This window comes from Leucoraja erinacea, chromosome 23 (genome assembly GCF_028641065.1).
Source record: "Leucoraja erinacea ecotype New England chromosome 23, Leri_hhj_1, whole genome shotgun sequence".
Classification (NCBI taxonomy): Eukaryota; Metazoa; Chordata; class Chondrichthyes; order Rajiformes; family Rajidae; genus Leucoraja; species Leucoraja erinaceus.
In genome coordinates, this window is record NC_073399.1 from 24,312,669 (window position 1) to 24,337,738 (window position 25,070).

The 25,070-nt window shown below is 44.7% G+C and overlaps 2 protein-coding genes across 3 annotated transcripts in view; one reads left to right on the top strand and one right to left on the bottom strand.

Moving 5' to 3' along the window:
• Positions 1–210: 210 nt before the first annotated feature.
• LOC129708398 (transient receptor potential cation channel subfamily V member 6-like) overlaps positions 211–25,070 on the bottom strand; it is a 59,961-nt gene continuing 35,101 nt past the window's right edge. Inside the window, exons 11-15 of one of the 2 annotated variants that reach the window (XM_055654115.1) lie at positions 22,470–22,635; positions 17,661–17,727; positions 15,198–15,466; positions 4,335–4,441; positions 211–1,645 (exon numbers count right to left, since the gene is read on the bottom strand). In XM_055654115.1, the coding sequence (XP_055510090.1) occupies positions 1,432–1,645; positions 4,335–4,441; positions 15,198–15,466; positions 17,661–17,727; positions 22,470–22,635 (823 nt within the window). In that variant the 3' untranslated portion in view covers positions 211–1,431. The remainder of the gene's footprint in view (positions 1,646–4,334; positions 4,442–15,197; positions 15,467–17,660; positions 17,728–22,469; positions 22,636–25,070) is intronic. The other variant, XM_055654116.1, reaches the window with a different exon arrangement.
• On the top strand, positions 22,643–25,064 carry LOC129708399 (cytochrome c oxidase assembly protein COX14 homolog). Its single transcript, XM_055654117.1, has one exon. The coding sequence runs from the start codon at positions 23,050–23,052 to the stop codon at positions 23,236–23,238; it is 189 nt and encodes a 62-aa protein (XP_055510092.1). The 5' UTR covers positions 22,643–23,049; the 3' UTR covers positions 23,239–25,064.

The following is a 25,070-nucleotide window of genomic DNA, read 5'->3' on the forward strand; positions in this document are numbered from 1 at the left end:
ATAAACTTGACCTTACTTAACGCTTCTCTCTCTGTAATTTCCCATCTCACACTCTGCCTCCTGCTATCCACGTTCCCTCGTTTTCCTTATCCCCATGGGCACCTCTCTGACTACCGTGGAGAGATCAACTTAACAGGACACAGGCCTTAAAAGAGATTGCAGTCAAAAGTCAGCTTTAGTGTTTCTTAAATGCAGTAAACCACACCATAATTTCATGAGACCTGGATGCCTCAATCTCTTTATTGTTTTTTGTGACTCTCCAATTTGGCAAGATGCATCACCCATTCAGACACAAAAATACAATTTGAAGGCAAATAATGATTTCTCATTTCCATTGACAATAAAAAGAATTAACCATATTTGTTGCTTTCATTTTACAAACATCATCAGCTTTTGTAGTTAACAGATGCAACGTGCAACCTGCCCTGTTTCTTGGGCACTGACATGGACAATATTGTGGAATCTGAAGAAAGGTCCTGACCCAAAACGTCACCTATCCATGTTCTCCAAAGATGCATGATCTGTTGAGTTGCTGCAGCACTTGGTGCCATCTGCGCCATTCCTTGTGTCTACATAGTGGGATGGTATTTGACTCTATACAAATGGATATGTAATACAAAAATTGAACTGCTGGAGGGTCTTAAGGGATCGGGTAGCTTCTGTGACGGAAAATGGACAGTTGTTGTTTCAGATAGGGACCCTTCAACTCTGTTTTACTGCCCCACTGTGAAGAATATTCAAGACAAGGCCACTTTGAAGAAGTTTTCCTTTGCATCTGCATTTTTTGGGACCTGACATTTAATACAATTGAGATGGCCACTCTTATTGACTGCTACAGTATGGGTAGTCATGGAATACAAAGCCATAAAAAGGAATTGCTTAGAAGCTTACAAATTAAACCTAATGAAAAGTATCTTCAGCCACTGACCCAAACCCAAACCTAATGAAAAGTATCTTCAGCCACTCAGCTTGACCCAAATATTCCATGTAAGCATCACCACCAATGTTTTGCGGCACGGTGGTGCAGCTGTACAGTTGCCGCCTTACAGCGCTTGCAGCGCTGGAGACCTGAGTTAGATCCCGACTATGGGTGCTGTACGCACGGAGTTTGTACGTTCTCCCCGTGACCGCGTCAGTTTTCTCCGAGATCTTCGGTTTCCTCCCGCACTCCAAAGACGTACAGGTATGTAGGTTAATTGGCTTGGTGTATGTGTATATTGTCCCTAGTGTGTAGGATAGTGTTAATGTGCGGAGATCACTGGTCAGTGCGGACTCGGTGCGCCTGAAGGGCATGTTTCCACGTTATATCTCTAAAGTGAAACATTAAAGTAAAATTAGGCCACCAACCAGTTGGCTGGAGACTAGGATGATACAGAATGGAAGAAAAACAAGTAGAAAACTATTTATTAAATGTCCTGGGGACATAATAATTCAGGCCTCATCATAGCTCATATTGTACAGGTCACCAGGGTTCTGGCGTATCCTTCTCTTCCTCACCATGTGGCATGTCTGGTGAGTCCTCTGCTTGCTTTCGCTTTTGACTGATGTCTCTTCTTTCTCCATCCTTTTCTCCTGTCCTTTTGTCTCCACACTTTTGTCTTTAGGAGGGATCTCCAAGACAGTGTTATCAATCCTGAAATCCACCCTGCAACAGGCGACAACAATGTTAGCCTGCCTCATCCCACCATTAAAACCAATTAGTCTCACTGTGCTTTTAGATTGCTCAGCCGCTGTACAAATAGTCCCAGTGAAACTCACTAAAAAACTATCAAATCATACATCCCAAATCAGTATATGAACACTGAAATGGCAGTCTCAGTGGCTATATAATAGGGGAGGAGGAAGTGAAATTAGCAGCACTTGCAGTGAAGCACTTTACCATCTGATAGCACTAGAACAACTGTGAACTGTGGCTGGGCTGCAGTTGGAGTCAAAGATCCTTAGCGGAGCAAGATACATCACTCCTGCTAAATGCAATGGGCTGACGTGTAGTACACAACGGAGCGGAACGTGGGCCTTTTTTTCATCAATTTCAGTAACCCGACTCGCAGTGTAATCAACGTTGCGGGGGTACAGTTTGTGTTAATAAATTATAATTCTGAAAATGAGGAGAAGATTGTTACCAAAGAACTTTTATTTTTACGAGGATGTTTCCGTAACCAGCTTCCATCTCTGCACTAGTATCTATGGGATCTTTGGAGCGGAGACGGAAGCCGGTTACGGAAATGGGGCCGAAAATTACCCATGAATCTTCCCATGACCGTACTACGTCTTTTTCGTCGAGTGGACTATCTTGCTTGCTATAGGATCTTTGGTTGGAGTGTTGATTATGTCTTTTACATCATTATTAGACAAGCAGATGCTAATATTTGCCAAGGATAAGGAGCTTTTTTGTATTGCAGGGGTTGTAGAAAGCTGCAAATAAAGTATTAACATCACTGCAGTTGCCGCACCTAGCATTACAGGAATTAGGAGAAATTCAATATCAAAGGGGAAGTTGACGGACTTCAGGGGCAACCTCTTCACTCAGAGCGTGGTCCGTATCAGGAATGAACTGCCAGAAGATGTGCAGAAGTTGTGTGAAGAAGAATTTTTTCTATAATGTTGTATGGCTTTAAAATAAACCAGGAAATGCTAGAAACACTCAGCAGGTCATGCAGCATCTCGTAGAGCCATAGAGATACAACATGGAAACAGACCATTCAGTCGACTGTGAGTCCGAGCTGATCCAACCAACCTCAGTTCACCGAGTCTGATCTGACTCAATGCATGAAATCAACCATGCATTTACACAAATCCTACGTTAATCCTATTTTGTATTCCCCCCACATTCTCATCAACTCTGCCCAGATTCTACCACTCAACAAAGGCCAATTTACAATGACCACTAAACCCACCAACCAGCAGGTCTTTGGGGTGTGGGAGGAAACTGGAGTACACAGTGGAAACCCATGCATTTACAGTAGAAATGTGCAAACTCCACAAAGGACGCTGGAGGTCCGGAGAGAACCCACTCTCTGGAGCAGTGGCTCTGCTGGTTGCAATCCTGTTCTACATCTAGGGGATGGAAAGTGCTGTTATCAGGTAACCTGATGAATTGTCTTCAAAGTGAAACATTAACTGTTTCGCTTTCTACAGATGGTGCGTGCTTCCGGGATTTTCTGTTTTAATTTCTGATTTTCGGCATCTGACATTAATTTTTGAGGCTCGGGGGAGTGAAGATCAATAAAATATGCCCCATTCCCACAAGGGTGGGATTATATCTTACTGCTCTGAATTTTAAATGGCCAAGTGCACCGTTTACAGGTAATGTTAAAAACACTCTGCAACTTGGCCCGTTGGCACAAAAAGCCTCCTTTGCCTTTAAGTATCAACTTTAGAGAAGTGCACTCTGACCGTTTCCATTTCAGGAGGTTGGGTGGCGGATGAGGCAAGGGGGGGCATTATGCATGTGGTGTGCAGGGGTCACCGTGTTCCTTGTGTCCATCTCCTAAAATTGATGATTTGCTGCAAGTGGAGTTGGGAAATTAGTTAAGTCTCAGATGAGTAAATGGCTATAAATGGAATGTATGAAACAATTGCTTAAACTAAATGAATATTAAAGTAGAGTGTATATCTATCCTTGGAAAGAGAAAGATTTAACACTTCACTAGACCAAGTTGGACCCGTTGGGTCCCGTCCTCTCAACACACTTCATGCAGGTCACCAAAAGTGATGAAAAATCTCAGACCTAAACTCCTTTCACCAGAATCTTACCTGGGCATGCAGGCTTAAATTATAGGGAGCGGTTAGTTAGGCTGAGACTGTTGAGTGTAAGAGGCTGAGAAGTGACCCTGTTAAGGTGTGCAAGATCATGAGGAGCATGGATATAGTGAATGCTCACAGTTTTTCATTCCCAGGTTAGAGGATTCTAAAACTAGAGGGCATAAAGTGAGAAAGGAGAGATTTATGAGGAATGGCAGAGGCAATCTTTTCACTCCGTATCTGGTATCTGGTCTGTATCTGGACTGAACGGCAGAGGAAGCTATAGAAGCAGATACAAATCTGACTTTTAAAAGATATTTGAACAAATATGAATAAGAAGGGTTTAGAGGGGCATGCAGATAAACAGGATTAGTCCACTATGCCAATTGGCGTGGATAAAGTGCGCCTGTTCCTGAGCTGTACAGCTCTGTGACGCTATCTCCACAGATGCTGCCTGACCTGTGAGTGTTTCCAGCCTTCTGTTTTCATTTCAGTTTTCCAGTATCTCCAGTTTTCATTGAATATCCATTCCTAACATGTTGAATTTTGTGGCTACCTCCTTTAGTATAAAAAGTGACCATTAAACTCACCGAATATACCAGTTGTCTCCAAGTCCATACTTTTTTCCGCAAATTCCCAAAGGAGGAAACAAGCAGCTTGGAAGTCGGCGCTCAAGAAGGAGAACTGTTGCGACAACCTTGGAGTTAAGCAAGCAGTGTTCAATGTGAAGGACAGGTATTAATACACACTTCCAGGAAAAAATACAGGCTGAAACTCTTTGGTTCGACATTCTGAGGTCTGGGAACACCTGTGGTCAGCATGTTTTGAATCTGCAGTACAGACCCGTATTCATTAACTAATTCTAATTCAGATGTAAAATTGACTGTATTTAGCTAATTAACGTGAGAGAACAGTTTTTTGCAATCTCAACCGACTGTATTTCTGAAGTTTCTGGTTATGGATAATTCTGGTAACCATCTAGCTTCCATTCCCTATAGCTGTCCCACAATACAATGATTCAATGATTGGAAAGAACAGCTCTCCTCTCTGAGGAAGCTGATCAAGGGCAAGTTCTCGGATCTGGATCTTCTGTCGGGCACTGGTCAGGTCCCAAGGGTGATGGACGAGAGAGTTTCAACTTGCACTGCAATGTTTGGCATCTGAGCTTCACTCAGTTCAGAGAGACGTGAAGATCATCTTCAAGCAGATAATGATGTCATTACTTCTCACATCCACCAGACAGCAGTATCCAGAAGAGAAGAGCATTCATTCTAACACTACTATTGCTGATAGAACCTTGAGCAGGGACTCGCCTCTCCATAAACCTGGAGGACCCTAACATGTTGGGAAGATGGTCTTCACCTGGATGAAATGAACCCAACCCAGGGGAAGTAATCTGAACCCATGAGTAATGCTAATTGTGACAAAAAAACATTTTAATCATCAGCTCCTCAGCAAGAACCAGGGTCTGGGGTGAATTGCCTGGGCTGTTTCTTGGTGGGTTTATGTATTATTGTCAGAGCTGGTATGTGAGCATCCTACAGCTGTGGTTGTGCTGAGAAGAAGTGAGGTTACAGATGGCCTCTGGAGAACTGACCGAAGCCTGGAATTATGCCGTGCAAAAACATTGTACAAATATATGTAATAGTGTAAGAATAGTGAAAGGCTTGGATAGATGTGGAGAGGATGTTTCCACTAGTGGAAAAATCTAGGACTAGCGGTCATAGCCTCAGAATTAAAGGACATTATTTTTGGAAGAAAATTAGGTGAAATTTCTTTAAGTTAGAGAATGTTGAATCTGTGGACTTTTGTGCCACAGCAGGCTGTGGAGGCTGTCAGTGAATATTTTTAAGGCAGAGATAGATAGATTCTTTATTAGTACAGGTGTCTGAGGTTATGGGGAGAAGGCAGGAGAATGGGGTTAAGAGAGAAAGATAGGTCAGTCTTGATGGGCCAAATGGTCCAAAACTACTCCTATCACTTATGACCTTATGATCTTATACACATCTCAATTTCCATTGAGGAGTATTTTATCAAATGGGTTAAGACAGGACATATAAATTGTGAGTCACCTCCATTGAAAGCACACAGAGAAAATAGTGGAAAGTTGGATTTTTGGATTTTTCATTTGATTGATTAGAATTCAAATGAACAAAGTGATTGAATAGTGACCACCCTTGCTGCAGAGGAGCAACCTCACTCCCCAGCCTCTCTGAAATCTGATATTGTTGGCTGATGAGGGAGGAAGTGTCAAGAGTAAAGATGGTGGGCACTACAGGAAGGATCGAGAAACTCCTTTCCATATTACATAACATTACAGCAAGGCTTCACATTTCGCTTGGGCAGCTGTATGAACGTTGATTTAGCTCATTTGAAGTAACTCCCGCAGTCCCTCTCGCTCCCCCACCCCCCCCTCCTCCTCCCCACCCTAGTCGTATTACCAGTTCCACTGGTCGTATCCATGCATCCCTCGTATTATCACACCTTCCACAGCTAACAATAGGCCATTATCGACTCCATCCTTCCTGAGGTTATCTGCTGCCGGCCTTGATTTGTCTGGCCTTTTCTTGCCTCCAGTTTACCCTGCCACGCCTCTACTTTCAGTCTGGGAGAAGGGTTCCGACTCAAAAAGTCACATATTCTTTTTTCCCCAGTGATGCTGGTGACCTGCTAAGTTACTCCAGTATTTTGTGTCTATCTTTGGTACAAACCAGCATTGCAGTTCCTTCCTACATAGCAAGACCTTGTTTAATTTAAAATTTCTGACAGCTCTCTAAATGAAATTTAGTTTAACCATATAACCATATAACAATTACAGCACGGAAACAGGCCGTCTCGGCCCTACAAGTCCGTGCCGAACAACTTTTTTCCCTTAGTCCCACCTGCCTGCACTCATACCATAACCCTCCATTCCCTTCTCATCCATATGCCTATCCAATTTATTTTTAAATGATAGGTTTGTTTTAAATGATACCAACGAACCTGCCGCCACAACACTTGGTATCATCTGCATACTTACTAATCCAATTTACCACCCCTTCATCCAGATCATTGATGTACATGACAAACAACAAAGGACCCAACACAGATCCCTGAGGCACCCAACTAGTCACCTGCCTCCAACCCGACAAACAGCCATCCACCATTACCCTCTGGCTTCTCCCATTCAGCCATTGTTGAATCCATCTTGCTATTCCTGCATTTATACCCAACAGTTTAACCTTCTTAACCAACTTTCCATGAGGAACCTTGTCAAAGTCCATATAGACAATATCCACTGCTTTACCCTCGTCAATTTCCCTAGTAACCGCTTCAAAACATTCAAGAAGATTAGTCAAACATGACCTTCCAGGCACAAATCCATGTTGACTGTTCCTAATCAGGCCCTGTTTATCCAGATGCTTATATATATTATCTCTAAGTATCTTTTCCATTAATTTGCCCACCACTGAAGTGAAACTAACAGGTCTATAATTGCTAGGTTTACTCTTAGAACCCTTTTTAAACAATGGAACAACATGCGCAGTACGCCAATCCTCGGGGACTATTCCCGTTTCTAATGACATTTGAAATATTTCTGTCATAGCCCCGGCTATTTCTACACTAACTTCCCTCAATGTCCTAGGGAATATCCTGTCAAGACCTGGAGACTTATCCACTTTTATATTTTTCAAAAATGTCAGTACTTCTTTTACTTTGAAACTCATAGTATCCATAGCTACTCTACTTGTTTCCCTTACCTCACTATTCAATATCCTTCTCCTTGGTGAATACCGAAGAAAATAAATTGTTCAATATCTCCCCCATCTCTTTTGGCTCTGCAGATAGCTGCCCACTCTGTCTCTCCAATGGACCAATTTTATCCCTCGTTATAACCATATAACCATATAACACCATATAACAATTACAGCACGGAAACAGGCCATCTCGGCCCTACAAGTCCATGCCGAACAAATTTTTTTTTCCCCCTTAGTCCCACCTGCCTGCACTCATACCATAACCCTCCATTCCCTTCTCATCCATATGCCTATCCAATTTATTTTTAAATGATACCAATGAACCTGCCTCCACCACTTCCACTGGGAGCTCATTCCACACCGCCACCACTCTCTGCGTAAAGAAGTTCCCCCTCCTATTACCCCTAAACTTCTGTCCCTTAATTCTGAAGTCATGTCCTCTTGTTTGAATCTTCCCTATTCTCAAAGGGAAAAGCTTGTCCACATCAACTCTGTCTATCCCTATCATCATTTTAAAGACCTCTATCAGGTCCCCCCTTAACCTTCTGTGCTCCAGAGAATAAAGACCTAACTTATTCAACCTATCTCTGTAATTTAGTTGTTGAAACCCAGGCAACATTCTAGTAAATCTCCTCTGTACTCTCTCTATTTTGTTGACATCCTTCCTATAATTGGGCGACCAAAATTGTACACCATACTCCAGATTTGGTCTCACCAATGCCTTGTACAATTTTAACATTACATCCCAGCTTCTATACTCAATGCTCTGATTTATAAAGGTTAGCATACCAAAAGCTTTCTTTACCACCCTATCTATATGAGATTCCACCTTCAAGGAACTATGCACGGTTATACCCAGATCCCTCTGTTCAACTGTATTCTTCAATTCCCTACCATTTACCATGTACGTCCTATTTTGATTTGTCCTGCCAAGGTGTAGCACCTCACATTTATCAGCATTAAACTCCATCTGCCATCTTTCAGCCCATTTTCCCAAATGGCCTAAATCACTCTGTAGACTTTGGAAATCCTCTTCATTATCCACAACACCCCCTATCTTGGTATCATCTGCATACTTACTAATCCAATTTACCACACCTTCATCCAGATCATTGATGTACATGACAAACAACAAAGGACCCAACACAGATCCCTGAGGCACTCCACTAGTCACCTGCCTCCAACCCGATAAACAGCCATCCACCATTACCCTCTGGCTTCTCCCATTCAGCCACTGTTGAATCCATCTTGCTATTCCTGCATTTATACCCAACAGTTGAACCTTCTTAACCAACCTTCCATGAGGAACCTTGTCAAAGGCCTTATAGACAACATCCACTGCTTTACCCTCGTCAATTTCCCTAGTAACCTCTTCAAAAAATTCAAGAAGATTAGTCAAACATGACCTTCCAGGCACAAATCCATGTTGACTGTTCCTAATCAGACCCTGTTTATCTAGATGCTTACATATATTATCTCTAAGTATCTTTTCCATTAATTTGCCCACCACTGAAGTCAAACTAACAGGTCTATAATTGCTAGGTTTACTCTTAGAACCCTTTTTAAACAATGGAACAACATGCGCAGTGCGCCAATCCTCGGGGACTATTCCCGTTTCTAATGACATTTGAAATATTTCTGTCATAGCCCCTGCTATTTCTAAGCTAACTTCCCTCAATGTCCTAGGGAATATCCTGTCAGGACATGGAGACTTATCCACTTTTATATTTTTCAAAGGTGTCAGTACTTCTTTTACTTTGAAACTCATAGTATCCATAGCTACTCTACTTGCTTCTAGCCTTTCTCCAATCAAAAATCTCTTCTCCTAGGTCCAGTTCTGACCCTCTCCATAATTATATTGAAACTAATGGTATTGTGATCACTGGACCCGAAGTGCTCCCCAACGCATACCTCCGCCACCTAACCTGTCTCATTTCCTAACAGGAGGTCCAGCACTGCCCCTTCTCTAGTAGGTACCTCTATGTATTGTTGCAAAAAACTATAGTGCACACATTTTACAAACTCCAAACCATCCAGCCCATTTACAGAATGTGTTTCCCAGTCTATGTGTGGAAAGTTGAAATCTCCCACAATCACTACCTTGTGCTTACTACTAATCTCTGCTATCTCCTTACATATTTGCTCTTCGAATTCTCGTTCCCCGTTTGGCGGTCTATAATACACCCTTATAAGTGTTGCTACACCTTTCCCACTTCTCAATTCCACCCAAATAGCCTCCCTAGATGAGCCCTCCAATCTATCCTGCAAAAGCACTGCTGTAATATCTTCCCTGACTAGCAATGCAACACCTCCACCTCTTGCCCCTCCAATTCTATCACACCTGAAGCAACGAAATCCTGGAATATTTAGTTTCCAATCACAGCCCTCCTGCAACCATGTTTCACTGATCGCCACAACATCATACTTCCAGGTGTCTATCCAGACTCTAAGCTCATCCACCTTTCTTACAATGCTCCTAGCATTAAAATATGCACATTTAAGAAAACCCCCGTCTCTTATTCTCTGTTTATTTCCTTTTTTTTCTCTCTCCTCTTGTGTCCGAGTGCTTCCCATTTCTGCTTCCTGCCTCCCATTCTGTCTACTACCTTTCGCTATTTGAGTCCCTCGCCCCAACCATTCTAGTTTAAAGTCTCCCCAGCTGCCTTTGCAAATTTCCCCGCTAGGATATTGGTCCCCCTCGGGTTCAAGTGCAACCCATCCTTTCTGTACAGGTCCCACCTTCCCCAAAAGAAGTCCCAATGATCCAAGAACTTGAATCCCTGCCCTCTGCACCAGTCTTTCAGCCACGCATTTATCCTCCACCTCGCTCCATTCCTACTTTCACTGTCGCGTGGCACAGGCAGTAATCCTGAGATTGTTACCTTTTTGGTCCTTTTTCTTAACTCTCCTCCCAACTCCCTAAATCCTCCCTTCAGGACCTCTTCCCTTTTTTTCCCTATGTCATTGGTACCTATAAGTACCACGACCTCAGGCTCCTCTCCCTCTGATTTAAGGATATCTTGGATGCGTTGAGACACGTCCGAGACTTTGGCACCAGGGAGGCAGACCACCATCCTGGTCTCCCGACTGCGTCCACAGAATCGCCTATCCGACCCCCTAACAATAGAGTCCCCAATTACTATTGCCCTCTTTTTTTCCCTACCTTTTGGAGCAACAGGGCCGGTCTCTGTGCTGGAGGCCCGTCCGCTGTCACTACCCCCGGGTAGGCTGTCACCCCCATCCGTACTCAAACAGGAGTACTTATTTGCGAGGTGTACCGACATTGGAGTACTCACTCGTTCCTGCCTCTGCCCCTTGCCCTTCCTTAACGTGACCCACATGTCTCTCTCCCATGGTTTTGGAGTGACCACCTCTCTATAACTCCCCTCTATGACCTGCTCACTCTCCCTGATCAGAGCGAGGTCATCGAGCTGCTGCTCCAGGATCCTAATACGGTCCCTTAGGAGCCCCATCTCGCTGCACCTGGTGCAGATGTGGATGTCTGGAGGGCCATCCGACACCATGACCTCCCACATCTGACATCCAGAACAGTACACTGCTCTGACTGTCATTCTCCCGCCTTACCCTGGATCTGATACCAGTATAATACAATAGAAACTGCTGGGAGAAATCAGCAGGTATCTGACTCACAAACAGCTGCTCCCTCTTGCCCTTTAAACTGCACCTTTATTATATAAACAAAAAGCACTGTACCTTTAGCCCACTGTACCCTTAGCTCACTGTACCTTTACTAAAGCACTGTACCTTTAGCCCACTGTACCCCTAGCTCACTGTACCTTTACTAAAGCACTGCACCTTTAACCAGAAAGCAGAAATGCTACCCAATCAGCTGCTTCCTCTAGTCTGCTTCCGCCAATCAGCGGCTTCCACCAGAACCCTCCCTATGAAGTGTGGAACGTTACAGATTTTGGTAAGCCCTGACCCTCCTCCACTCTCTCCAACGGTCCCAGTCCTCTGTGAAAGCAAGCCCCCCCGCCCGATTTAAGTACTCACCGCCCTGACCCTCCTCCACTCTCTCCAACGGTCCCGGGCCTCTGTGAAAGCAAGCCCCCCGCCCGATTTAAGTACTCACCGCCCTGACCCTCCTCCACTCTCTCCAACGGTCCCGGGCCTCTGTGAAAGCAAGCCCCGCGCCCGATTTAAGTACTCACCGCCCTGACCCTCCTCCACTCTCTCCAACGGTCCCGGGCCTCTGTGAAAGCAAGCCCCCCGCCCGATTTAAGTACTCACCGCCCTGACCCTCCTCCACTCTCTCCAACGGTCCCGGGCCTCTGTGAAAGCAAGCCCCCCGCCCGATTTAAGTACTCACCGCCCTGACCCTCATCCACTCTCTCCAACGGTCCCGGGCCTCTGTGAAAGCAAGCCCCACGCCCGATTTAAGTACTCACCGCCCTGACCCTCCTCTAGTTTACTAAACTAGTTTAGTTTAGATTAGAGATACAGCGCGGAATCAGGTCCTTTGGACCACCGAGTCTGCACTGACCAGCGATCCCCCGCGCATTAACTCCATCCTACACACACTAGGGACAATTTACACTTATACCAAATCTTATCTGCACTCTTTCCAGCTTAGGGACATCCATCCTACGGCAGGGTGACCAAAACTGAATGCAAAACTGATCTGCACGCCAATACGGGCTCACCTCTTTACTAAATGTCACTTTTTTTTCAGTTTAGTTTATTGTCTAGTGTACCAAGATAGTGAAAAGCTTTTCTTGCATGCTATCCATTCAGTAGCAAGCCAATCCATGATTAGAATCGAGCCAGTACAGTGTATAGATATGTGAAGGTAGACAAAAGTGCTGGAGAAACTCAGCGGGTGCGGCAGCATCTATGGAGCGAAGGAAACTGTGAGGACAGTTAAAGTCTGGTCAGAGGAAGCGGACTTCACACTTCAGCAGTGTTTTGGAAACACTGACTGGAAGGCGTTTGCAGCCCAGGCCACCCTTGACTCCCACACGGACATTGATTCCTACACATCCTCTGTTCTGGACTTTATAAACTCCACCATTAATAGTGTCACCTCCCTCAAACAGGTGACCATAAACCCGAATCAGAAGCTATGGATGAACAGCGAGGTCAGGCTACTGCTGAAAGCACGGGACACCGCTTTCAGGTCAGGCGATGCTCGAGCCTACAGTTCATCCAGGGCTAACCTGAAGAGGGGCATCAGGAAGGCCAAGCACTGCCATAAGCTCAGGATTGAGGAGCACTTCTACAACAACTCCGACCCCCGACGCATGTGGCAAGGCATCCAGGCCATCACGGACTACAGACCCTCCAACATCACCCCCACATCCAGCGACGCCTCCTTCCTTGAGGAGCTTAATCACTTCTATGGCCGCTTCGACAGGGACAATCTAGAGACAGCCATCAAGGCTGTGCTACCTGCCGATCACCAACCCCTCACACTCACCCGCTACGACGTATACCTGGCACTGAGTAGGACTAATGCACGTAAAGCTGCTGGCCCTGACGGCATCCCCGGGCGCGTGCTCAGGGCCTGTGCTGCGCAGCTGACAGACGTCTGGACTGACATCTTCAACCTGTCACTTGCCCAAGCAGTTGTCCCCACTTGCCTTAAAACCACCTCCATCGTGCCAGTGCCAAAACACTCCACTGCGGCAAGCCTCAACGACTTCCGCCCAGTTGCACTTACCCCCATCATCACCAAGTGCTTCGAGAGGCTGGTCCTGGCACACCTCAAAAGCTGCCTACCCCCCACACTGGATCCCTATCAGTTTGCCTACCGCAAGAACAGGAGTACGGAGGATGTCATCTCAATGGCACTTCACTCCGCCCTCTCCCACCTTGACAACAGAGACACTTACGTAAGAATGCTGTTCACCGATTACAGCTCAGCATTCAACACCATTATACCATCAAAACTGATCACCAAACTCGGTAACCTGGGCATCGACCCCTCCCTCTGCAACTGGATACTGGACTTTCTAACCAACAGACCCCAGTCTGTGAGGTTAGACAAGCACACCTCTTCAACCCTCACCCTGAACACTGGCGTTCCTCAGGGCTGTGTGCTGAGCCCCCTCCTCTACTCCCTCTTCACCTATGACTGCACACCTGTACAAGGTACTAACACCATCATCAAGTATGCAGATGATACAACGGTGATTGGCCTCATCAGCAACAACGATGAGCTGGCCTACAGGGAGGAGGTCCAGCACTTAGCAGCATGGTGCGCTGACAACAACCTGGCCCTTAACTCCAAGAAGACCAAGGAGCTCATTGTAGACTTCAGGAAGTCCAGAGGCGGCACGCACACCCCCATCCACATTAACGGGACGGAGGTGGAACGTGTTTCTAGCTTCAGGTTCCTGGGAGTCAACATCTCCGATGACCTCTCTTGGACCCACAATACCTCTACTCTGATCAAGAAGGCTCATCAGCGTCTCTTCTTCCTGAGGAGACTGAAGAAGGTCCATCTGTCTCCTCGGATCCTGGTGAACTTCTACCGCTGCACCATCGAGAGCATCCTTACCAACTGCATCACAGTATGGTATGGCAACTGCTCTGTCTCCGACCGGAAGGCATTGCAGAGGGTGGTGAAAATTGCCCAACGCATCACCGGTTCCTCGCTCCCCTCCATTGAGTCTGTCCAAAGCAAGCGCTGTCTGCGGAGGGCGCTCAGCATCACCAAGGACTGCTCTCACCCCAACCATGGACTGTTTACCCTCCTACCATCCGGGAGGCGCTACAGGTCTCTCCGTTGCCGAACCAGCAGGTCGAGGAACAGCTTCTTTCCGGCGGCTGTCACTCTACTCAACAACGTACCTCGGTGACTGCCAATCACCACCCCCCCCCCCCCGGATTCAAATCGTTTGCTATGTCGCTCTTCCAGGGAGATGCTAAATGCATTTCGTTGTCTCTGTACTGTACACTGACAATGACAATTAAAATTGAATCTGAATCTGAATCTGAATCTGAAATAGGCAACGTTTCGGGCCGAAACACTTCTTCAGACATATATATTCAAATATATGATAAAGGAATAACATTTAGTGCAAGGTTAAGCCAACATAGTCCAATCAAGGATAGTCCGAGGGTCACCAATGAGGCAGATAGTAGTTCGGCACTGCTCTCTGGTTGTGGTAGGATGATTCAGTTGCCTGATAACAGCTTGGAAGAAACAGTCTAATGGGAAAAGGGAGAAGAGCGACTGGCCAGGGTGCGACTCGTCCTTGATTATGCTGCTGGCCTTGCCGAGGCAGCGTGAGGTATAAATGGAGTCGTAGAAATGAGGTTGGTTTGTGTGATGGTCTATGTCCACAATTCGCTGCAATTTCTTGCGGACTTGGATGGAGCTGTTTCCAAACCAAGCTGTGATGCATTCTGATAAAATGCTTTTTATGGACCATCTGTAGAAGTTGGTGAGAGTTGTAGGGGACATGCCGAACTTCCTAAGCCTTCACAGGAAGTCGAGGTGTTGGCGTGCTTTCTTGGTCATTGCTTCAATGTGGATGCTCTAGGAGAAGAACTTTTCCAACTGTTAATATTGCTTTAATTTGGCTTTATCTCGCACTATTCCAGTTACACATTGATCTTGAACCATCACCATTTTGTATTTGAAAGCCTGCCTTTGGTTACTTGCTTGCATCAGCTGATGAGCCTACACTGTACTCAGGTGTCTTTCAACTTAAACAAAGAAACTACTTTAAGAATGTGTCAGCATGGTACCTGTGCTCTCCAAATGTCCTCACGCTCCTTTGCGATCCGTCGAATCAGTTCTCCCATTATGTGGATAACAAGGAAAACCATGATGGCAAAAGCAAGCAGGGTGTAGATGGCGTACAGGAGCCGTGCCATGTCGGGCTGATTCACTTCCCAATTGAGTGGCATGTTGACCAGACCAAAAAAGAGGAGGTACATGGTGAACAGAACTGTGCTGAAATCCACGAAGCGTTCCCACTTTTCAGGATCCAAGACTTGGAATGACAAGTGGGTACCTGGTGAAAGGTCAAGGGAGCGATCAAAGACAGCACAGCGTTAAACATGTACTGAACAAGAGAGGTAGCGTGGATCGAGTCATGGAGAATTGGAAAGGAGGGATGAAACTACATCAGTGGACAAAGAAGGAAGTCAAAGGTTAAAGGGCCACTTGCCGATTTTTTCGGCGACTGCTGGCATCATTGACTGACGTATCAGGTCCGGTAGGCGGCGCGGCTCTAGTCAGCAGCGGCCTCTGCAGCCCGTCCGCGTTTTTATTATTTTTTGTCTATGTTTTTATGTAGTTTTTTGTTATTTTTTGTTGGGGTGTGTGTGTGGGAGAGGGGGGGGTAACTTTTAAATCTCTCCCTGCACGGGAGACCCAACCTTTTCTTGTCGGGTCTCCGTTGTCGTTGGGGCTGCAACGAGGAGCGGCCTCCAACAGGAGAAGACCGGGGACTCTGGTGCCGACGACTCACCTCACCGTCGCGGAGCTGGCCAAGTCCAGAGTGGGTGGAGCGGTGGTGGAGCGCTGCTGCTGCTGCGGCCCGACCTCCGGAGATTCGGAGGCTGCAACTGCGGGTCTGGCGGACGGCGGCACCGGGAGCCCGCGGGTCCCTGGAGGAAGACCGCTTTTCAGGGCTCTCGCAACGGTGACTTCTCCCGCCCGAGTTGCGGGGTCGAAGAGCTCCTGGAGCGGGGCCTGACATCACCGCCCCGCATGGCTTGGAATGGCTGCGGGACTCTGCGAGCGCACGCCGGGGGCTCTAACATCAAGAACCCAGTGTGCGACCTCGCACCACCCGGCGTGGCTTTAATGGCCGCGGGACAATCGCCATCGCCAGCCGGGGGCTTTGACTTTGACTCTGACATCGGGGGGGGGGGGGGGGGGGGGGGGAAGAGTGCAGTGGAGAGATAAGTTTTTTTTGGCCTTCCATCACAGCGATGTGATGGATGTTTATGTAAATTATGTTGTGTCTTGAGTCTATTTGTTTGTAATGTATGGCTGCAGAAACGGCATTTCGTTTGGACCTCAAGGGGTCCAAATGACAATTAAATTGAATCTTGAATCTTGAATCTCTTGAATCTTGAGGTCACCGAAAAATTTGTGTCGTGATGCGGCAGTGACATTTTTTTGCAACATTTTTTTGTTGCCGCTGGATTTTGAAATGTTCAAAATCTTTTGACAGCACTGATATGACGCCGTGGGATGGGCCCTTTAAGGGAAGAAGTAGAAATGCACCTTTTCTCAAAACATTTTAATTCTTATGGCTGGTTGCAACCTCCACTTACTTCCAATTTGAGTCTTAGCCAAAGCAAAATATATGCACAGTGAACGCCATGAAGATATAATGCCAAAGATTTCCCAAAATGTGCCTTTGCAACCAAATTGACAACTTCACAACCTCCAGCAGAAGGGAAAATAGAAAGTAAACTGAATATAGAAAGTGTAAAGTAGAAAGGGATAGGAGAGATGTGGAATGGGGATCAATGAAAGGAAATTAAAGATCAGGGACAGAGAGAACAAGTGTATATTAAAGAGGAATGCACACCATGTCATTAACTTCCACAAGGATCACCCAATCTCTTGACTCAGTCTGGGGAGAATGAACATAACACCTATTGTGATTTGAGTCTGGTGACATTAAACACAATATGTAATCGATCGATGCAATGCATTCTGCCTCCAAAGCTGATCCTACCTAATAGGGGATAGAGTGTTAAGTAATTCACAACCTTTTTTACTCGTGGACATTTTTCATCAAGCTAGAAAAACGCCCCGACCTAGTTGATGCCACGAGTACCTACGACTAGCATCACAACCTACCTACGACCTCCTACGACCATGCTGCGAGTATGAGTCAAGGGCAAACTCGGCAGAGGTCGTGAAAGTGGGACAGGCCCTTTACTGTGACCCCATACACTGCCTTACTGCTGCGGAGAGGGATGCATCTTTTGGCAAATCCATTCCCATTATTTAAATCTGAGGGTAGGTCTTACACTTCAACATGTGCTGGAACAAAAGGGAGAAACAGATAGAGAGAGAAAAAAAAAGATGAGAGAGAGAAAAAAATAGTGGACATATGAAACAGAAAGAAAGGAAAGAATGAATAGCTTTGTCATGCCAGAAATATTTTTGGAGTTCTTCACCTTTCATACATAATTCTGAAATACAAAGCTGCTGTTACATAGGAAATATCCCTGAATACTCACTGAATGTGAAAGCCAAGAGCACAATCAGCATCAGCACCAGGAATGGCAGTATAATCTCAAATATTATCTGAAGAGGGAAGGAGAGTGTTAGTCAGAATTTAATTCAAGCCCATTAGTTTCCCAGCAGTGTTGAACAATTGAGACCAGTCTCGCAGTTCCACTGATTCCACTAAGGGCCAATCTTTGGCATTGAAAGTGGACCAATCTTTAGCTGAGACGCTGGAAATTTTTCCTATCATGCTTAATTTTAAAGGCTATTAAACAGTACGGGCTAGAAAGCCAGATGATCCATTGCTACAGCACAATCCTATTCACTTTCTTTCAGTCTCTCTCAGTAAAGATGGAGGTCTGACAGACAAACAGATAGATGGTCATGGTACAGCATGTTAAACAAATGGAAAAATGAGATTGCATATTTCAGATCTTGCCTTATGTAGCTGAGGACAAGCTGCCAAGTGTCCCGACAGGCTCTGGGAGAATGCTCTGCAAGGAAGAGAGATTGAGAGAGAGTATAAAAATGAAAGAAAGAGTGAGTGATAGTGAAAAAGAGAGAGAGAGAGAGAGAGAGAGAGAGAGAGAGAGAGAGAGAGAGAGAGAGAGAGAGAGAGAGAGAGAGAGAGAGGGGGAGAAAGAGAGAATGACAGTGAGAGAGAGTGAAAGAGGGAATGAAAAAGTGTGCGACGGTGAGCATTTGACAGTGAGAGAGAGTGAGGGAGTGAGAGAGTCAGAGAGAGAGAGAGAGAGAGAGAGAGAGAGAGAGAGGGAGCATGGCAGAGAGATAGAGAGACAGAGAAACAGGGACAAAGAGAAAGTGTTAATGTGCTGCGAACCAGAGAAGAGTATGGTAAAGGGTGATCATGTGATCGACACTTGATGAGAATTTGGAGACAGTTTTATAACTATTTGATTTGACAAGATAAGGATGTCTGGGAATGTCTTGTGAAGTTACTGCATGATGAGGAAAGAAATATGAATAGACATCCTTATAAATAGAGAACTTTCTAGCCTGATAAGGAAATAAGATGTTTTGTTTATACAGTTCTTGGATGAATGACAATTTGAGATGATTGACTTCAGAATCATGAGCACCTAGGCCAATTTAGCAAAGAAAACCTCCAGAAGACTGGAGGAAGCAATATCCTGTTTCAAAACTCAGAGCAGACTGCAGCCCTGTGGGCATAAACCCAACAGTTTGATCTCACATGGGTAGTGTTCGAGTCCAAATCGTGAGTCTTGTGATTTAGTGTAAGAAATTATATTGCAACAGTAAATCAAGTATTAGTCAGTGGTAAACATACATAGTTAAGTAACTCAAGTGCTAATAAAAAAACACGTTGTACTCATCGCTGGTCATTTGTTTGACACAATTGTTGATACCCTACTAAGGTAGTTGGGTCATAACTTATAACCATATAACAATTGCAGCAGCACTGAAACAGGCCATCTCGGCCCTACAAGTCCGTGCCGAACAACTTTTTTTCCCTTAGTCCCACCTGCCTGCACTCATACCATAACCCTCCATTCCCTTCTCATCCATATGCCTATCCAATTTATTTTTAAATGATACCAATGAACCTGCCTCCACCACTTCCACTGGAAGCTCATTCCACACCGCTACCACTCTCTGAGTAAAGAAGTTCCCCCTCATATTACCCCTAAACTTCTGTCCCTTAATTCTGAAGTCATGCCCTCTTGTTTGAATCTTCCCTATTCTCAAAGGGAAAAGCTTGTCCACATCAACTCTGTCTATCCCTCTCATCATTTTAAAAACCTCTATCAAGTCCCCCCTTAACCTTCTGCGCTCCAGAGAATAAAGACAGTATGACTAGCATTCAACCTATCTCTGTAACTTAGTTGTTGAAACCCAGGCAGCATTCTAGTAAATCTCCTCTGTACTTTCTCTATTTTGTTGACATCCTTCCTATAATTGGGCGACCAAAATTGTACACCATACTCCAGATTTGGTCTCACCAATGCCTTGTACAATTTTAACATTACATCCCAGCTTCTATACTCAATGCTCTGATTTATAAAGGCTAGCATACCAAAAGCTTTCTTTACCACTCTATCTATATGAGATTCCACCTTCAAGGAACTATGCACGGTTATACCCAGATCCCTCTGTTCAACTGTATTCTTCAATTCCCTACCATTTACCATGTACGTCCTATTTTGATTTGTCCTGCCAAGGTGTAGCACCTCACATTTATCAGCATTAAACTCCATCTGCCATCTTTCAGCCCATTTTTCCAAATGGCCTAAATCACTCTGTAGACTTTGGAAATCCTCTTCATTATCCACAACACCCCCTATCTTGGTATCATCTGCATACTTACTAATCCAATTTACCACACCTTCATCCAGATCATTGATGTGCATGACAAACAACAAAGGACCCAACACAGATCCCTGAGGCACCCCACTAGTCACCTGCCTCCAACCCGATAAACAGCCATCCACCATTACCCTCTGGCTTCTCCCATTCAGCCACTGTTGAATCCATCTTGCTATTCCTGTATTTATACCCAACAGTTGAACCTTCTTAACCAACCTTCCATGAGGAACCTTGTCAAAGGCCTTACTAAAGTCCATATAGACAACATCCACTGCTTTACCCTCGTCAATTTCCCTAGTAACCTCTTCAAAAAATTCAAGAAGATTAGTCAAACATGACCTTCCAGGCACAAATCCATGTGGACTGTTCCTAATCAGACCCTGTTTATCCAGATGCTTATATATATTATCTCTAAGTATCTTTTCCATTAGTTTGCCCACCACTGAAGTCAAACTAACAGGTCTATAATTGCTAGGTTTACTCTTAGAACCCTTTTTAAACAATGGAACAACATGCGCAGTACGCCAATCCTCGGGGACTATTCCCGTTTCTAATGACATTTGAAATATTTCTGTCATAGCCCCGGCTATTTCTACACTAACTTCCCTCAATGTCCTAGGGAATATCCTGTCAAGACCTGGAGACTTATCCACTTTTATATTTTTCAAAAATGTCAGTACTTCTTTTACTTTGAAACATAGTATCCATAGCTACTCTACTTGTTTCCCTTACCTCACTTAATTCAATATCCTTCTCCTTGGTGAATACCGAAGAAAATAAATTGTTCAATATCTCCCCCATCTCTTTTGGCTCTGCAGATAGCTGCCCACTCTGTCTCTCCAATGGACCAATTTTATCCCTCGTTATCCTTTTGCTATTAATAAAGCTGTAGAAACCCTTTGGATTTACTTTCACCTTACTTGCCAAAGCAACCTCATATCTTCTTATAGCTTTTCTAATTTCTTTCTTAAGATTCTTTTTACATTCCTTATACTCCACAAGCACCTCATTTACTTCATGCTGCCTATAATTATTGTAGATCTCCCTCTTTTTCCAAACAAGATGTCCAATTTCCCTTGAAAACCAGGGCTCTTTCCAATTTTTACTTTCCTTTCAACCGAACAGGAACATAAAGATTCTGTACTTAAAATTTCCCCTTTAAATGTCCTCCATTTCTCTTCTACATCTTTCCCATAAAACAAAATGTCCCAGTTCACTCCTTTTAAATCATCTCGCATCTCATCAAAGTTAGCCTTTCTCCAATCAAAAATCTCAACCCTAGGTCCAGTTCTGACCCTCTCCATAATTATATTGAAATTTAATTACTATTTTAAATTTATTTTTCACGGTCTGGGCAACACTGGCCCATCCCTAATAACATATAACCATATAACAATTACAGCACGGAAACAGGCCATTTCGGCCCTACAAGTCCGTGCCGAACAATTATTTTCCCTTAGTCCCACCTTCCTGCACTTATACCATAACCCTCCATTGCCTTCTCATCCATATGCCTATCCAATTTATTTTTAAATGATACCATCGAACCTGCCTCCACCACTTCCACTGGAAGCTCATTCAACACCGCTACTTTTCCACATTTGGCAGCTTGTCCTCAGCTACATAAGGCAAGATCTGAAATATGCAATCTCATTTTTCCATTTGTTTAATATGCTGTACAATGACCATCTAATAGCCAGGGGAAGATGTGTTTAATGGAATTTGAGGAAGAAAAAATGGATTCGTGTGACATGCTGTAAAATGGTTGATTGATAGTTGGCGGGGACTTGTTGTGCTGAAGGACCTATTTCTGTGTTAGATCTCACTATTATTACCATACTACTTGAACTACCTTCAAGTTTCCACCAGCAAAACTGTCTTTGAATCATAAAATTATATATAACAGGCCTGTTTGACGTATTCATTAAATGAGAGTCAATTTGGATTAAATTGAATCATTGTTGAACCCCATTTTATACTGCTTGAACATTATTCTGTTATTATAATTGACTCTGATGTACGGATCCACCAGGGTTATGAATGCCTGGTTTATGGACACTCAGTGCATATGATCAAGCGGATGGGAGAATGACAGGATGGACTTGATGGACGGGATGCTGCAGGGTAGCAAGTAACTTCTGCCAGGTGGTGATGGGGTATTTCTACATTCCTTCTTTCCCCCTCCCTAAGATGCAACAATCGGAGGCTGGACTGAGTAGAGCTGAGAGCGCTGTGAAGATTCACTCGCTCGCTCCAGGTGAATCTGGCTGGCCTGTCCTCGCGCCTGTCCGCTCTCCCGTCACAACTCATTCTGTCATCCTCTCCCTTACATTTTTTTTTTCATCTCCGACTTGCAAACACTTTGGGTTATGATCAGCTCTCAGGAGCAGAACCCTGGCGTAATGCAAGGACTGCCTGTTCATCAATTATCTGATTAATACAGCTATAACATTTATGCAATTGGAAACATTTACCTTTTGGATCATAATGGTGAATGGTCCCATCAACCGGAAGCCTCGGGCAAAGTACATCAGGTTACACCAGGCAAGGATGAGGGCCAAGGACATGGGAACCGTCTCACCAGGCAGGGACGCCAGTCGCAGCACCAGCACAGTCAAGACCATAACGCCGTAGCAGATACTGTGGTACAGAGGAACGAGGGCAGAATCAGCAGCAAGGCAAAATAGAGGAGACAGAAAGTAAAACAGTGACAGCTGGATAGCGCACAACAAAGAGGAAATGAAGCTGGGTGAATGAATAAGATGGAGGATGAAATTGAATGGCGGTGGCCATCAAAATCTTTTGCAGAACATAAAACATTAAGTTGGCCCCACGTTACAAAATGGCAAGTTTCTGGTTGATTTCAGTCTTACGTTTACTGATGGAATTTTCATTTGTACCAGCATCATTCCCCCACAGTGTAATGGGCCTGTCCCACTTAGGCGATTTTTCAGGCGACTGCCAGAGACTGTTAAGTACTAGTTCCCAGAATGCGGGAACTCCTCACGACCATGAAGGAGATTCCCCGGCAAACACCCGCGAACATCTGTCACCATGGTGTCCTCGAAGAAATTAGCAGACATAGGTTACAGGATGGTTTCTGGCTCAATGATATTACTGACGGTGTACGGTGGTTATCTGGACGGTGTACGGTGTACGGTGGTAGCCTACCGCTACTTCCAGACAAAAAAGACCTTGAAGGCAGCAGCTAAAGATCAAGCCAGTGAAATAATCAAGGACTAAAAGCTGCTCGTGTTTGGGGAACAAAGCTCCCCGCTTTGCAACATGTGTTAACATGTGGTGACTATGTGGCGACTGCATAGTCTTCTGCAGTCGCCTAAGTGGGACGAGCCCATAAAACTCTCCCAAGTACAAGACACAGTTCATCTCCTGCCTGATTTCCAAACAGAACTGTTGAAACACAACAGATCTAATTCACCTGCAGAATAACTACGTGTCCTCAGAAAACACAAGGACATAAGAGAATGCAAACAAACAATCTGTTGGAGGAATACAGTAGATTGAGTAGCATCTGCGGGGAGAAAGGAATGGTCATGCCTTAGAAGTCAAAACCCTGCTTCAAGTCACAACTAAAAACATTGATTATTCTTCTTGTAAGGAGAAAGTATACAGTTAATGGCAAGACCCTTAACAGCATTGATGTGCAGAGGGACCTTGGCGTGCAAGTTCATGGCAGCACAAGTAGATAGGATGTTAAAGAAGGGGTATGGTTGGCCTGGCTTCATTGCACCGGATATTGAATATAAGAGTCGGGAAGTCACGATACAGCTCCATGAGACTTTGGTTACGATGCATTTGGAGCACTCTGTGCGGTTCTGCTCATCCCATTACAGAAGGGGGAAAAAGGCTTTGGAGTGAGTGCAGAGGAGGTTTACTGGGATTCTGCCTGGATTAGAGAGTTTCAGTTACAAGGAAAGGTTGGATAGATGAATTGTTTTCTCTGGGGCATCAGAGGATGACGGGAGACTGGACAGAAGTAAATACAATTATGAAAGGCACAGATAGGTAAACAGTCAGAAACCTTTTCCCAGGGTAGAAATGCCTAATACAAGAAGGCATAGTGAGAGGGGAAATGTTTAATGGAGATGTGCAGGGTAAGCTTAAAAAAAACCCACAGCGAGTAGTGGGGGCTTGGAACACATTGTTTGGGGTGATAGTGGAGGTACAATGATAGTGACATTTAAAATACTTTGGATAGGCACATGGATATGAAGGGAATGGACGATGTACATGCTTATGAGATCAGTTTAACTTGATATCACGTTTGGCACAAATTCCTGTGCTGTACCGTTCTATGTTCTCAGTGATGTCATTATCTACAGTCTCCATACTTATACTGGCTGTACTTATCTTTAGACTCACAATGATGTGGCTTTAGGCATCGTACAGAAAACATTTACGGCCAAAATCTGCGGCCTCAGTGTTACGCAAAATGCAGGATACTTCACAGTTAAATGAATATAATAGCGTAGAAGTTGTCAGTAAATGTTGCTGTTTGCTGATAACATGCCTTAAACAAATACACAATGACCCACTTCACAATACTGCTGAATTACTGCTTATTACAGTATACATAAACATTGACATCCTACCTGAAGAGTATCACCAGCATCGTTATAGTAAAGGGACAGACATGATTTCTTACGCTGAAAACATCTACAGAAATACCTCACAAGTCTCACCATGTTTATATTACATGGCCTTGCTCTCCATGAATGAATGTTAACAAAATGCTGGAGTAACTCAGTGGGACTTGCAGCGTTTCTGGAGAGAAGGAATGGGTGATGTTTCGGGACGCTACCCGAAACGTCACCCGTTCCTTTTCTCCAGAGATGTTGCCTGTCCCACTGAGTTACTCCAACATTTTGTGTCTATCTTCGGTTTAAACCAGCATCTGCAGTTCCTTCCTACACAATGAATGTTAACATTCATCTCTCACCATGAACCCACAAAGGCCTGTCCAATGCAGTCACATACAGGAGACAGACAGACATACTCCACAGCAGTACAGAGAGTATCTGCTCATTCAGTGGTATTTCAATGATGCAAGGGAA

Coding starts and splice junctions, on each gene's coding strand:
- LOC129708399 (XM_055654117.1), top strand. CDS start 23,050: ATGGTGTCCTCGAAGAAATTAGCAGACATAGGTTACAGGATGGTTTCT.